We start from the raw sequence: 15,610 nt of genomic DNA, 5'->3' as shown, positions 1-15,610 counted from the left end.
CTACTGCTGTAGCATAGCTGTATAATTAAGTTAAATTACATTAAATACTTGCACAGGAAGTTAAAGTGGTGAAAGCCAAGTGTTTGGATTAGTTTTAACTAGACCTAAAGCTACTTTATTTCTCTTAATGAGCCTCTTAAGAAGTAGGTAGCTGTTCAGTCAGTGCAACAATTATTTACTTACCCTTTATATTACACACACAGCTGGACACGTACAGAAGAAAGACCTAAGCTCTTTACCTGTTGCTGAAGACTTTTGCCTTTACAACAGAATGCTCCAGTGTTTTCATTAGAGGAAGCCATATAGAATGCAGTGGGAAGCTCGGGATGGCTGAGTGGATACAGGCCAGTGCTGAAGGTAACAAGAACCAATCCTTACTTTCAGGATAAATTCACATTCTAGAAGAAGATATTCAAATAAGAATAGGTCTTGGTACATAGGGAAAAGGTCCAAAAATATTTATTAAAAAAAAAAAGATAATTTTTACCTCTTACACATTTCCTTTTTTTGTTTCAGAGATTAGTTCTACAATTCCTGTATGTACCACATTGTATATTATATGGGGGGGCAAGGGGAAAAGGGGAGGGAAGTAAAAGGGAAGAGGCATTGATTCAGATAATGAATGTTTCCAGCTTCCAACAGTTGGTGTATCAGGTTGAGATATCTCTATGGATACAGTCTGGTCCTGTTCAAAGTCACGTATCATCAACATCAGCAGTGTTGTCATTATCACTTGCCACAAGGACCTCTCTGTTCTCATACGTCCAGAACCCATTCAGATCAATTAGAATGCTGGTAACAGTGTCTCCTTGACTGCTACTTATTAAGTCTTGAAGGGAGATTTTGTAAGGATCCTTAGGCTTTACCATATCAAAGATTTCATCCTATGAAAGAAAAGTCAAAATTGGGGAAAAAAAAAACCCACACACATTAATGAGCAGAATAATGGCTACTTTATACCATACACAGAATGGTCTTTGGGTAACTAGTGCCATCCACACCAATTTACAAAAAAAGCTGTTAAGTTCCAAACCATTTAAGATACAAAGCACAATAACTGGCTACACATAGTAGCAGCCTGCTCAGCTCCTGCATCTCAAATAAGAAGTTGCTTTTCTGGGGAGGCTTTGGCCTCAAAGTGGCAACATGAAACTCAGTGCACTTGTAGGAGCTAAGTTTTATAGAAGCTCTTGTAATTTTTCATTTTTTTTTAAGCACTAAAACCACTAACTGTAAAGTAGGCAGTAATAAAGAGACTTTTATAGACAGTCTTTTTTTAGTCACCAGTCTCCCTCTCCCTGCCCCAAGGGATGACACTGAATCATAAAACAGACATACCAAGTATCTTCAAGTGTAAGGCACGGCAACATGTATTTAACAGGTACCTTTGACTATTAGTAAGGAAACTACTAGAACAGTTGCATACCAGATTTGTTAGACAGCAACTGCTAAACAGAAAGACATCTTCAAACCTATGAGTAGGACAAGTAAGATCATCTCTGTGACTCTACAAGTAAATATACAACAACCAAGAAACTGCAATATAACATAAGTAAATTATGAAATGCTTATTCAAATATTTAATGTAGTACTCTATTCAGTAAAACTAACCTTGACATCCTGAAAAGAAACTGGTTCTTGTCCATGGATTTTCATTTGTTCCTGAATAGCCTAGAAACAAACAAACAAAAAAATAGGAATATTCAGTGCAGTATTACACTGACACTGTATGAACCTTTTATAATACTTCTGCATCTTAAGCTGTATTGCCCTGTGACAAAGCACTCATTGTACAGCTTGCAATCAGTTCTCTTCCACAAGTGAGGCAGGGGTGAGTTAAGGCATAATCAATGATGCGTATCTCTAGGTTCACAGTTCTTAATCAGTATGATAAGAATCCAGCTTTCATTATGACCAGTGTTAGAGCACTCTGCAAATGTGATACATAGACACTTGAATATTATCACTCAACACCCAAAGCTTAAAATAGTAAAACACTCAAAACAGAATGTTCATGTTTCTGACAAAGTTTTTTTTTTATAAAAGACCAACCAGCAGACAGATAGGCAGTGTGGCTACTCACACTTTTAATTACTTTGAAGATGGAACCTGTATTCTGGTTGATCAAATAATAATGTGAGGGAGATGATGATGTATTTGTCTATTTGAGCATTCATCCATGCACGGAAGGGTTCTCCCAGTTCATCCCATAAGTAGGCATTTCCCACTTTGAGCAAAATAGTATTCCCTACTATTAGTTCTTTTAATGTGGCGCTATTTAAACAGCTGCATCACCAAACCTCTGCCTGCAAATAACAACTATTAACAAAACTGTTTGTTTCACTATCAGAAGCTGCATAGCCCTGTCAGCACAGCTCTGTCAGCAAAGCCTCTGTAGGTGCAGACAGTTGATATGGCCCCTGGCCTCCTCGAATCCTCCTGCCATGTGAACAGAAGCAGAGAAAGTGGTGGGAATGGTGAGCTGCAAAATCAGGGAGAGAAGATGAGTCATTGCTTAGTTTCTCTAGGATCCTTACTATTGCCCAGTCCTGGCCCAATGGTTGCCCATCAAGCATACAACACAGCTACAACTACTAAACAAAGTTCATAATGAGGTTCAAAAGGCACATGCAAAAATCCTGCCTGCACCTGCAGCAGAATAACTGTAGAATAGCAGTACACTCTAGGGGCCAGCTGGCTAGAAGCAGCTTGGCAGGAAAGGTGCTGGAGGTCTCAGGGCACAAGCTGAACAAGAATTTGCAGGGTGCCCTTACAGCGATGAAGGCAGATATATACAGATATAATACTGGGCTGCACTAGTACAAGCATAGCTAGCAGGTTTGGGGAAGTGATTATTCCTCCTGACTCAACATTTGGACACAGTACTCCACATGCAGCCTCACAGCTTTGGACTCAGCTTTATAAGACAATGACAAACCAGTGAGAACCCTCTAGAGGGCTATCAGGATGCTTGGGGGGCTAAAGCACAGCACAGCTGAGGAGAGAGGCTCGAGATGGGGATTAATTCACCTGGAGAACAGAAGGCTGGGATGGTGGGGGAAATCTAATTACTATGTTCAACGACCTAGCAAGTGCTTAGAGAAACCACACCCAGACTCTTCTTGGAGACACACAGTGAAAGGACAAGAGACTCTGAACACCAACTACAGCAAGAGGTATTCCAATTAGATAAAGATGGGAGAAAGGGTAAGGGGAGAAAAGTCTTCTCAGTTAAGGTAGTCAGACACAGGAACATGTTGGCCAAAAAGGCTGCAGAGTCTCCCTCCTTGAGGATACCCAACACTCACCTGGACAAGGCCCTGAGCAACTTGACCTAACCATGAAGCTGGCCCTGCTCTGAGCAGATGGTAGGAGCAGGTGACCTCCTAAGGTCCATTCCACCCTAAATTATTTGATGGTTCCAAGACACTAAAAGGAGAAAAAATGTGGGATTTTTTTGAGGGTTTTGTTTGTTTGCTAAAAAAATCCTTTCCTTTTTAGAAAAGGTCTTCCAGATAAGAAGTCTTATTTTTACAAAATGATATGGTCAATTTTCATGTTCAACTGGAGACTTATAACAATATAGAAGTAACAGGGATATAAGATTATGCCTTGAGCAGGCCTGAATGCTTTACTTAATGAGCTGAATGAAGTATGTACCTTGTTCATCATGCTTTGAGCATATGGCTAAGTACAATGACAATGTTTACTTTTACAGTTATAATACAAAGAAAAAGAAACAAATAAAAATAATAATAAAAAAAGAAAATTGAAGTGCTTGTCCCTGTGTCTGAACAGATATCACTGAAGGGATCCTGTACATAAAAAAGCATCACACTCATAACTCAGCCTAAACCATCCACAGCAAAAGTACTGGTTTAGTACATGACATTCCTCTTTCCAGGATATCTCAGGTATCTAGTATCTCAGGTATCTAGACAAAACAGACATCCACCCGCTCAAACCCAAAACCACCACAAGCCAGAAAAAAACCCCCAAAAAACCACTCACATACAAAACACAATTTGAAGGAAGACTTTACAACTCTTATGGTAATTTTAACAGCAACTAAAAAAACCTTAAGCTTACTTTATTCTGGAAGTAACAGATAAAAATACAGAATCCGAAAAATGCAAGCTTTTTGCAATCAATACTCTGAAAAAATCTCACAGCTGTACAAGCCCATCAATGCGTTTCATTATTTTCATTTCTTCTACTGAATTTTAGGATTACAGTGGAAATTAAAACCATGGGCAATAACCAATTAGAACCATCATATGAGATTTTAATACAGAATCATTAGGCAATTTTAGGTCAATTTAATTTAAAAAAAATATTTTTCCTAAACAAAATAAAAACAGTCAATTTCAATTGCAGATAAAATGCTGAAAATACCTTCTGAATTCTTTCCAAGTTTTAGGCTATTTTTTTTAATATTTTAAATCTTCTTAGAAGTAGTTGCTAGTCTCCCAGTGGGTACTGGTAATTTAAAGCGATTCCCTGCAGATCTGCATGCAGAAGCACACAGGCTATAACACTATAAACACAGAAAATGGCCTACCTGTATAAAGAGACTTACCCTAAAGAAATAATTAAGGGAAAAGACATTCAGGTATCCTTTGTTCTCTATATCAAGCAGTTTGAAAATATATTGCAGAGCTGCAGGCTCCTTTCTGTTTTCTAATGCAAGCACAAAGTCCAGGTAGGTTTTATAGTCCTAAAAGTAGATACAATCATGTTTATTACAGTCTTCTTTCTAAATTGATTTTGCAAGCAGGAACTTTATAATTGGCAGCTATTTCATTGTAGGGGATCAGTCTATTTTCTGAAAAAGACAACATGAAATAGAAAATGGCTGCTACCACCAACATGAGCAGAAACATTAGTTTTTAATGACTGTTGACGATAAGAAATACTGCCATTTTAGAGGTAAAACAGGATTCCAAGCATAAATCCAAATTAAACATGCTATATATACTTTTAAACAATGTTTAATATATCTTCAGACTGATGAATGTACCCAACTAGTGAAGAAAAGCCATATAGAACGTTTTCATTGCTACAAATCAAACATGCAGTGGCAGTAAGCCTGCTGTTACCTAACAGTGAACTGTATGGCCAATTAAAGTATATAACCCTTAGACCAGAGTAGGTAGTTTCGCAGATCATGTGGTAGAAGCATTAGTAGACATCACAAATATGTATCACACTTTCATTTTTCACTAGTACCGATTCTTCATTTCCCGATTAAGATGTAGTTGTGACAAGGACAGAAATCCTTCAGTTCTATGTATATAATAACTGTGTCTACCTCAAACACCAGAGTGTTGTGCTGCCATTAAGAGGGAGCTTGACAAGCTGGAAAACAGGCTGTCAGAGCCTCATCAAGTTCAACAGAAGGAATGCAAAATCCTGCATCCAGGGAAGAATAACCCCATGCACCAGTAGATGCTAGGGGCTGGCTAGTGAGAAAGCAGCTTTGCACAGATGGACCTGGGAGTCCCGACAGGCAAGAAAACGGAACACGCACCAGCAACATGCCCTTGCAGCAAAGGCTGCTGACAGCATCCTGAGCTGCATTAGGAAGAGCTTTGCTGGGAAGTCAAGGAAGGTTATTTTTCTCCTCTACTCAGCACTGCTTAGACTACATCTGAGCACTGGGTCCTGTTCTGGTCTTCCCCACACAAGAAAGATATGGACTTACTGTAGCAAGTCCAGCAAAGAGCAACTAAGAGTATCTCTCCTGACCTCAAAGATTCTGTGATTCTACAAAAAAACTGCTAAGGCAGCAGCAGGACTGTATAGAGAATTTGTAATTTATCACTTTTAGAGTTGAGCCATCTGAATTCAGACAATAAGAGTAGCAACACATTAAGTAAAGCTTTCAAAATACAGATATAAGGGGGTTTTACACTGTAATTTAGTTAAGACTTTCCCTTTTTCACAGCTATGGAAAGCTTACAACAATAAACAGTGTTGTCTTCATGAAGAAGTGGACAGGTTAGCTAAGTTGCATTACTTTCAAGTCTGCTACTTGTCTTTGGTTCTCTTTAAAGAATTATATGGAACTACTTGCTACATCTATACGTTTTTTCAACATGCACTTTATGTTATTGAATCTACAAGAAGCTGTATCCTAGGCTGTCTGGATTTTATATCACCTCTGCTTTTCAAAACAAGCAACTTGTCTTTAAGCCACACTGTGATCACCTTGCTGTTAAGAAAATTAATTTTCCAACCTGCTGCATGGTCATTTGTGTCCACAATGATAAACAGAAGTTACTTTACCTCAAGCTAATCTGTATCTTTATTAAGGAGTATGAGACATTTGCCATCTCAACAAGCCAAAGCTTTTATATTGTGAACATATGTGAAAACATTGATTACCATTTCACCATCGTAAGTTAAGCATTCCTGAAAGACACGATCCAAAAATATGTTGGTCAGAGTCCCTGTTCCATATCGGGACAGTTCTTCTTTGCTGAGCATGCCATTGTGATCTTTATCAAGGTTTAAGTACTGGCCTAGGGAGGAGATATAGAGGGCAAAATATAATATCCCTGTGTCAGCAAAGAACTGTTTCAACAGAGAAAATAAATTTAGCAGTTATTAAACATTGATTTAATTTTCATCACAAAGTTAATGCAGTGAAGTGGGAATATACTAGATCCACAATAATACTCATAGAGCATCACAAATAAGCACAGAACATGCTGGGGTGGGGCGGGGTGCTACTAGTTCTAATCTAAGGTAATGGCTCAAAAGTAAAGGCTGGGTAAACAGAGAAAGGAGAAGAAGGCCAAGAGAATAATATTTTAAACAGATGTGCTGTAAGCATGAAAAAAGAGCTAAAGGTGATAACAAAAGCATGAACAGAACAGTCAAAAGAGAATGTTAGAGAGGAATCTTGCACCTTGTGCAATAAGCACAAAATGGCAGAGGATAAACCGTGGTAAAGAGCAACAGTGGAGAACTGAAACTCTGAGGAAAGTCAGGAAGATATACTGGAAGGATGGCTACAGGAGTTGAAAAGACACATTATTAGTAAGATTTAAAAGACAAAAACAGAGGAAAAATAACACTAAGAATGTGACTAAGTAATACAAGTTAGAGGAGAAAAAAGAGGCAAAAAAAAAAGTGTTCATATATAAAGGAACCTACCATAGACTCTTAATGCAGAAGGAGCAGAAAACCAGTTTGTTTCCTGACTTTCTTTAGAAAGTTCTTCATCCCTTAACTAAGTGAAACACAAAGTTAGAATTCAGAAAGAGGAAATTAAAATACAATAGTACATGCTACAAGATCTTTACCTCCAGTAAGTCATCTAGGAAGCTGCAAGCTAAAATATCCTGTATCTTTATCTTCCCTGCAGCAAGAAAAGGAAAAACACATTTTAACAGTCATCCAGCCAACATAATCCCTTTGACTGTTCTCAACTAGATGGTTCTACTTAAGAAAAAAGTATTCTGAACAGAAAAAAAAGCTTTTTCAAAAAAAACAAAACCAAACAAAACCAACATCAAGAATAAGGCTGCAATTTAAGAGAAAACAAAAATAGCTTCTAAAATGACTGAACAACACTAGCTGATACTGGCAGAAGACGAGTTATCCTGAAGCCGTAAAAGCCAGAAAATTAGATTTAAAAAATGCGAGTGTTCAACATCAACTCAGAATGTAAAATTAAAAAAAACGCAAAGAAAACATGCTTAAAACATTTGTTGGAATAATAGTGTTTCCTAAGTCATGTGATATTTTAACATCTTCAGAAACTACAGATGTGATACAAAACTAAGGTGTCAGAATTCACTTTGACTTATAGCTTTAACTGGTGTGCAGACACTGCACAGAGAGCTGTGCAAACAATGGCATTTTAACTTCACACACACCCTCTCTAATTGTTTGTAATTACCTCTGCCAGAGGCTACTGCCCACACATCATCTTCGAGTGGCACAGCAAGATCTTGAAAACACATGCAGTTTGTGACTTAAATGAAGGGCAGGTAAAAAAGCAAACTGTTGTCTGAGTGAACTACACCTGTCATAAGGATTAGCAGCCATAACCGCAAACCTTTTCTAATGAGTTTGTGTTGTTTTATCATAGTTATTTTATCACAGGAGAAGCACATCACAACAAACATTCTTTGGCATTTCCACAGCTCTGCGGATGTTCTGCCAAGCAGTTCTGTTGTTAGTTGCTGTGTTTTCTATTCACCCTAAACACTTACAAAATTAGCTACTGCTAATGATGCGTTAGGATGAAACAATATCTTATTTGTCAATTTCTATGAGATAACGCCATAATACCACAAAGGATGGGTATCTATTAAAATTCATTAGCTGTAGAAGTAGATTATTAGACCCACATAAAGACTCATGGTCTTCAGTGGAGATTAATCTTCAAATACAAGATTGCTGAATGAAAGCCTACATAGACAACTACATATTACATTGAAAACACAAGTAGCTTTGGTGGAAACATTTTAAAAGTGAAAATACTCCCACATATTTAGAATTTTGAAAACATGGACCTACCTGTTCTGAGAGGATCCAGAAAGAAGAAAAACTTTCTAACTGCTGTGCAGACATAGAAGGAGTAAAAAGATTTTTCTAAACCATCCAGTTGTGGCAAAGTAGGGATGAGTTCCAAAATATAGTTTTCTAAATCCTGCAGAAAGAACACAAGCTTTAAACACCACTACTGTTGCACGTTTGCTATATCCCGCCCTGGCTTTCAAGCATACTTTGTTAAAAATACAATCCTGCAACAATGCTGGGAAGAACACAAAAGCATGCAAAAAAGCTTCTGTCTCTATGCAAGAAATCCTAGGTCATATACGTGCATATGTGATGCCATGACTGAAACAATCTATAAATAAAGCAGAATGTTACCAAAGTATATGATATTTACATGGAAATATAAATGCACTCAAATGTACCTTTTTCAAATATCAATGCACAACTCCTAATTGGATTATCCTACTGCTGAATATTCTTTAATAGATCTTTTTAAATAGAGCGGTTACAAGAACCTTCTTATTTATTTTATAATATTAACTCCTGTTAGAACAGGAGAATAATTCATTGAGGCCCACTCTAGCCATTCTTTTTTGTGATTTCTACTATACCCTACTAAAACTAGTAAAGTGCTAATGACATGAGACCTTGTTATCTACAATCTCTTTTTCGGAGAATTACCCATATGTTAAAAAGGCTAGCAGCACTCTCACCACAAAGTCTCTAGAATATAAAGATTGCTATTTAGCCAAACAAATTTTCCCACCCCAAATCTAGATTATGATATAAGCTTTTGTGATACAAGACTGGAAGAAAATTTGAGCCTTTCTGATGCTCTGTCATTTGAGTAAAGACAGAAATTAAGTTAATCAAGAATTTACTTACTGATTCTCTGAGATAGCCTTGTCCTGCCACATCATATAAACTGAGACCTATTCTTGTCTGATGAAGCCATACTGTAAAACAGAAAAAAAATGCAAGAAACCTAACATTTTTGAGGCCTCACCAAAATCTGAAGTTATTCTAAAGGCCACAAGGCACTGTTGGATGTTAAGTGCCCGTCTTCATTCCCCATTTTTCTGAGAATTAAGCAAAGAGATGGTATGTACCAGCCCTGCTTAGAAACTCTGTTTCAGTCTCTGAGCTGGTAAGAGTCACTGGCAATATATGAGAAGCTGTGGCCAAGACTGCCTTACAATAATTAGATGTGAGAAATGGCTGAGCAGATACCACACTTTATCTGGTACATGGAATTATATGGATTTGTTCTTTCTCACTGAACTAGACATATGAATAGCAGCACATTTTCACTGCATTAAAAAAATCTGTCCAACGTGGCATACAGATTGCTTGTCAGTTTGCTACAGCCCCTTCTGCAGCACAAGACACTGCAGCTACAGCCAAGGGTCCTGACCTCACTTCTGAGTTACAACAGGAGAATTAGAATAGCACAAGCATCTATTTTTGCAATGAGAAGGCACATTAATCAGGCAATCTACCGGACAATGCACATGAGGCCGCTGTTAAAGCACAGTAACAGAGATGGAGTACAGATCAAACATAAAAACTATTATTCACACACTCCACATTAAAATTAACTTCAATTTTATGAAGAAACAGTTTAAGAGTTCCTCTTACGAAATGTGAGCTGTGCTTCATACAAACATTCTTCTCTTCATGGTAAGTGTTTGTCAAGGTGGCCTAAGTATCACTCAGAGATGACAGAGGTTGTACAGTGAGGCTGTTTCTTTGTTGGCTGAAGTTTAAAGGTGTGCATCATACACCCTGAAATGACTCAAGACACTTTTACTAGGCTTGACTTGTTTGGACAAAGTCAACAGACTCAACCACCTTTCCTCCTGAAGATGGAGCAGTACTAGAGGCAGACGGCACTTAGGCAAATGCGTCACCATTTTTCAGTTATTAATTTCATCACCCTCTCGGCCCCTCCCAAAAGGCACTGTGTAGATCATTAAGAAAGGGGAAGAAAGGCTGTAATCCATGAGCTGTAGGAAATCCTCCAGCTGGAGGCAGGAAGGAGAAAGACTCAATGCTGCATGTTTGCACAAGTATGTGAATACATGCAGCTATTCCTAAAACTTTAACAAGCATATAAAAGGAAAACCCCAAAAGCTCATTAATGAGTTCAGCTGGTTAGAAAATACCATCAGACACCTGAGGCACAACAGTTTAAGGTGTTTCAAGCTCACGGTGATACAACCTCTTCCTTGCTGCAGAACCACCCTGGAGGCTGACCCCTTTGCTGCATGAGCAAAAAGAAAGCGAGATGTGGGACCGCCCTAACTTGGATCAGCTCAAGCAGCTGTGGAGTAGCTCCCTTCCTTGTCTGCTACTTTTCCCTCCTTTCAGGCCACACTGAAGGACATTTAGCAGTAAGTGCAGATGAAAATAACTAATTCCAATCTAAAACATTCACTGAAAAAGTCCCTACAGGAATTTATTTTCTTCCTTTAATACCTGGTCTGGTCTTTAGCCCTCATAGCCTCACAACAGACAAAAATTATCTCAGCTACTGCACAGACATGCTACTGGGCTAACTTTATTAGGTCATTCCAATGCTGTAAGCTAGCAAAACCAAGAATCCTTATTCAACTGACCTGAGAGGGACCTGCAAGCAAAGACTATGATGGGACCTTATGTTGGCCAGAGTTTGAAAATGAAAACTGATTGAGATGCAAAATGCTAAAAGGCTTCCTGTCTCTAAACTAGGTGGGGTTCTTCGGTTTTGTTTGTTTGGGGATTTTTTGTTATTTTGGGGTTTTTTGTTTTTGTGGTTGTTTTGTTTCTTTTTTTTTAGAAAAAAGGTATCACCATAAATACACAAGACTTAAAACTTCTGGGTGAAAGAAATGGAATAGCTCTCCATTGTGTCCATCTGGGTAGGCCTTTTTGAAATGCATACAATTTTCAGACTTCTTCACAAGTCTCCTATCCTGCAGCTTTTTGGCTTTGCTGTTTGTTGCAAATGGGCCTATTGCTTCCTTCTTGCATACTCTGCACATCTACTCACCAGGTTTCCTGCTCAACACAGGTCTCATCCCTTGCACCATGAGATTTTAAGTTAAATAAGCTGAGCTGCTCTGGGGAAATGTGTCATTCTCCCCTCCTGAAGGCTCTACCAGACCTAAGAACACAGTAGCCCGGGGACAAGGCAATGAGGCAGCTTTCCTTTCTGCCAGCCAGCCTCATCTTTTTAAACAAGAGCTAATACAGATTTAAAAAAAAAGCATTTTTCATCCCAAGTGGTTAATTTTAATAAAAGTAGCTGAACATATGGTAAGGCTCTAGTGACAAGCACAAGAACATACTGGCATATTTGACAAGCACAGTTAGAAAACATAGATAACACCACTCTGTAGAAGGAAAAACAGCAAACAAAGCTATCTGCCAGACAGTTTGATCACAGTGGTTAGGATCACGCTCACCACATAACTACTGTTCTACTCTTCACAGTACTGCCAGAATAAAGGAAATTTGAATGACACTATATATATATAAAACAAACAGATCAAGGATATCTCTGGCCAAGAGGAGAGGATTTCAGAGGCAGGGTGAACTCCCACCTCCTAGTAACTGGAAAAAAACTCCAAGCCTCCAGGAAAACAGCATTACCAATCAAGGGCTAGCTCTCACTGCTGTTGAAGATAAAAAATAGCCTTGAAAATAAAACAACTTCTCATTAACACAAAATATGCATCAACTAACCTTTTCGCATGACATAATTGAAAAACTGCATGATAGATATCCTCCCATAAGGATCATTATGGAGTAATTTAGCAAAGATCTTAGCTGTGAAGAACTGCCTGTAAAACAAACACAAATCTACTTCTATTCATCTGATTACACTGCACCAACAGATCCAGTTACAGTATTCAAAACTTACAGACACTTTAAAATACCATTTTAACAATACAGAATATGTTCTGTGTATTCAAAGACATTAATTTGCTACACTACACCCATCAAGTGAGGTCCTACAACATAACAACAGTAAATTCAATAAAAAGCAGCTGCCTTTGCTTCTCATGAGACTCATCACTGATGAGGGAGTTTTGAGAGCTTTCGTTCAATTTCTGTTTAGTACATTTGTACCTTCCAAACTTCTACAATGATATGCACATAAAAGGAACAGCCAAGTACTGACTAATCTTCTTCTGCCCAAAACTCAGTCACAAAGCTACATGCACAGCAGCTTCCAACAGGAGCACAAAGAAGGAATATTCACTGTATGCTGTAGAGACAACATCTGGTAGAAAATTTTCCATCAGAAGATATTTGGGAAGGTTGGGCAATATCACTGGAGACAATAAAAAAATGCGTTGTTTACTGGCCACTAACATGATAAAAATAAGAATTTCTTCTTCAAAAGGATGCAGTGCCCCTCTTACAGACATCACTATCAAAAGTTCCCTCAGAGATGAAGGGCAATACACATGATGTAGGGCAAGGATGCAAAGCAACTAGCTCATCAATAACTACATGGACACGTTTTTTCTCATCATTAAACTGTTTCCACCTACTTTAGCAACGGAAAGTTACAGCAGCACTTAAGTTTAGCCAAAGTAAGCATATACAAGAGAAGAAAGCCTTACTTGCATTTAGATCCAGCTTTTTCACCAACTTTCAAGAAGTTCTCATAGTTGATCATTGCTTCTTCACCAATCATCGGTGATGTCTGATGTTTGTCCAGTAGAAACCACAGATTCTTAAAAGGTGTTTGTATTTGGTTAAGAAGATATCTCTCTATAGATGTCAATGTGCTTAAGAGAGAGCATCTACAAAATGCAGCAAAAACGTGGTTTTGCTGCAAGTTTGTCTCAATCAGGACATATTGTCAGTTCAGCCAGAAAAGCAAGCAAGTGATATTTCCACTGCTGTAAACGGTTGTTAAAAACACACACACACACACACACTCTCACTCACTAGGATTTCTAGGGTCACATCCCTTTTGTCTTTGCACTGCAGTAAACTCAATCATCTTCAGAGTCTCTCTCACCAACATGTAAACAAAACTTATTTCTTCTTATGAGCCCACTAGTGAAATTGTTGGCATATGCTGGAAAAGCAGGAACCATTGATTTAGTCCTCATGTACATCATAATGAGGAAGCTTTACACTGACATTACCAGGCCAAGACTACACAGTACTTCAGCTTTAGCTAGTATTTCACAACCAGCCAAGGTGCCCAAACACAAAGCACCTTACCACAAGATTCTGTGGACAGAGGAGATAATCAAACTCTGCAGAAAGAGGAAGTCTTGTCAGAAGCCATTCAGGACATACTGAAAGTATTTGCTTACCTGCAGCTCTTCATTATCCAAGAGCTCTCTACTTTTTCTTTGCAGAAATACTGCTCTAGATTCTTCTCTCAATTTCTGAAGCAAGACTTCATCTTCAGCTGGCAGCTAGAAACATCGTGGCATTTTAGTTTTCTGTGCAAGAGTACCTTTCAAAGACTACATATCTAGCAAGTACTCTTAGGTAGTCCTGACTCACACACTCTGATGAAGCTGTTTACTTGACAGATAATAACGAGCTATCTACCAGCATGCTGTGTGGTTCCTGCTTCCTCTACAAGGCTATTACTTGCATAATGTCTCAAACTATTTCAATATTGAAATACTTACTTAAAGCAGGATATCTTTAAAATGAGAGACAGACTTACCTCATACCTGATGACTCATCCAGTAAGCACTTTCCCACAGTTGCAAGATAGGAGGGCTCACACATAAAAGACATTTACTGCTGTGTTTTTACTCGGGAGAGAGCAGCACTTTCTATTCTGTGGCAGGCCTGACTCTCAAAAGTGTGAATGTCTACCAAAATTGTTTTGGCCAACAAAACAGATGGGAGAATGCTTAGTATGAAAAAGTTCTGCTGATGTTTACACGCAAAACTATACAGCACTGGCAGAACTTGGATTATTGCACACATATCCACCAAATGAAACACAGGTACTCGTACTTGAGAACTTAACTGCAGAAACTCATGATCCTAAGGAATATGGGACCATGCAAGGTTAGAAGCAGCTGAGCAGCTGACAAGTGCTAGCAATATCAAGATGTTGAACTTGGGTTCCCATATTCCCCCATCACAGTCTGATTCATCTCACACATAAGTTACCGTACCAAGCATTTCTGCCGGATGATGCAAGCAACAGCCCTACCTTTAGTCTGCAAGACTAAAGTTGCACCATTTTCATGAAGCAGCATCCCATCACGTCAAAAAAGGAAGATAGGTATTTCTAACACTGGTATGTCAAAATTTAGTTAAAACAGGAAGTTTTCTGAAAGAGAAAGAGGACTTCCTATCTTTAGTAAACAGCCAAGCCTGCTGCCTGATTAGCAAACTGTTTCACGGCCTTTTGTGAGATGCTTAGCAATCATTTAAAACTGCTGAAACTATACAAAACAAAAAAAATATGCTTAGCAATGCACAACATTCAGATTTCAATCTACTTAAACTTCTGAAGCTTAACTGTCCCTTTGAATATGCACAACCTTCTTTTATAACACAGAATAGCCTTTTGTTGGAGGTTATCTGGATACCTCACTTACCCTGTAGTAAAATCGTGGTATGTTCATATACGACGTATTGCCACATTTTCCTCCTCCTTTCCATTCCATGTAATATTTTGTGAACAACTCCATTTCTTCATCTTTTAGCTCTTGTTCGCTCTTTTTAGCTGATTAACACAGAAAAGAATTTTCGTGTTGTATCTCCAAACAGAGCTTGAATGTAACAAGGAGCTTGGAAAAAAAGGAATTAATGTTAAGGCTTCTACAGCTATGCTGTTTAGCAACACAAATATCAGGTGGAAGTGAATGGAGCACAGACCTATTCTGTAAAGTACAGAACATGTACACGGGAGTATGTGGGGTATATATTCAGCCTGACTATTTACAAAGCACCTCTGTCCGTAACGGCGGACACCCGCTCCGCTGCAGGCACGGGCTGCAACAGACGCCCGGCCAGGGCCGGCAGGGCAGCAACCATCCCGACCGGCCTGCTGCACGCCGCGGCGTCCGGCCACCTTCACCCTGTGACACGGGGACACCGCCACACGCCTGCATCA

The 15,610-nt window shown here is 38.7% G+C and overlaps 1 protein-coding gene across 1 annotated transcript; it reads right to left on the bottom strand.

The window, feature by feature from the left end:
* Window positions 1-443: 443 nt before the first annotated feature.
* Window positions 444-15,214, bottom strand: PPP2R3C (protein phosphatase 2, regulatory subunit B'', gamma). The gene is made up of 12 exons (XM_010085421.1): window positions 15,093-15,214; window positions 13,836-13,940; window positions 13,128-13,240; window positions 12,241-12,338; window positions 9,400-9,470; window positions 8,533-8,665; window positions 7,311-7,366; window positions 7,162-7,237; window positions 6,388-6,524; window positions 4,580-4,717; window positions 1,612-1,671; window positions 444-884 (listed from the first exon to the last, which is right to left on the bottom strand). The coding sequence occupies exons 1-12, from the start codon at window positions 15,183-15,185 to the stop codon at window positions 696-698; spliced, it is 1,269 nt and encodes a 422-aa protein (XP_010083723.1). The 5' UTR covers window positions 15,186-15,214; the 3' UTR covers window positions 444-695.
* Between the last annotated feature and the right edge of the window lie 396 nt (window positions 15,215-15,610).

The sequence above is a fragment of the Pterocles gutturalis genome, unplaced genomic scaffold (genome assembly GCF_000699245.1).
Source record: "Pterocles gutturalis isolate BGI_N339 unplaced genomic scaffold, ASM69924v1 scaffold46436, whole genome shotgun sequence".
Taxonomy (NCBI): Eukaryota; Metazoa; Chordata; class Aves; order Pterocliformes; family Pteroclidae; genus Pterocles; species Pterocles gutturalis.
The sequence above is the reverse complement of the archived record's forward strand: the minus strand, read 5'-3'. Positions and strand labels throughout refer to the sequence as shown.

Coding starts and splice junctions, on each gene's coding strand:
- PPP2R3C (XM_010085421.1), bottom strand. CDS start 15,185: ATGGAGTTGTTCACAAAATATTACATGGAATGGAAAGGAGGAGGAAAA. Junction 13,941..15,092: donor TACCACGATTTTACTACAGG/GTAAGTGAGGTA, acceptor CGATGTTTCTAG/CTGCCAGCTGAAGATGAAGT. Junction 13,241..13,835: donor TGGATAATGAAGAGCTGCAG/GTAAGCAAATAC, acceptor ACACCTTTTAAG/AATCTGTGGTTTCTACTGGA.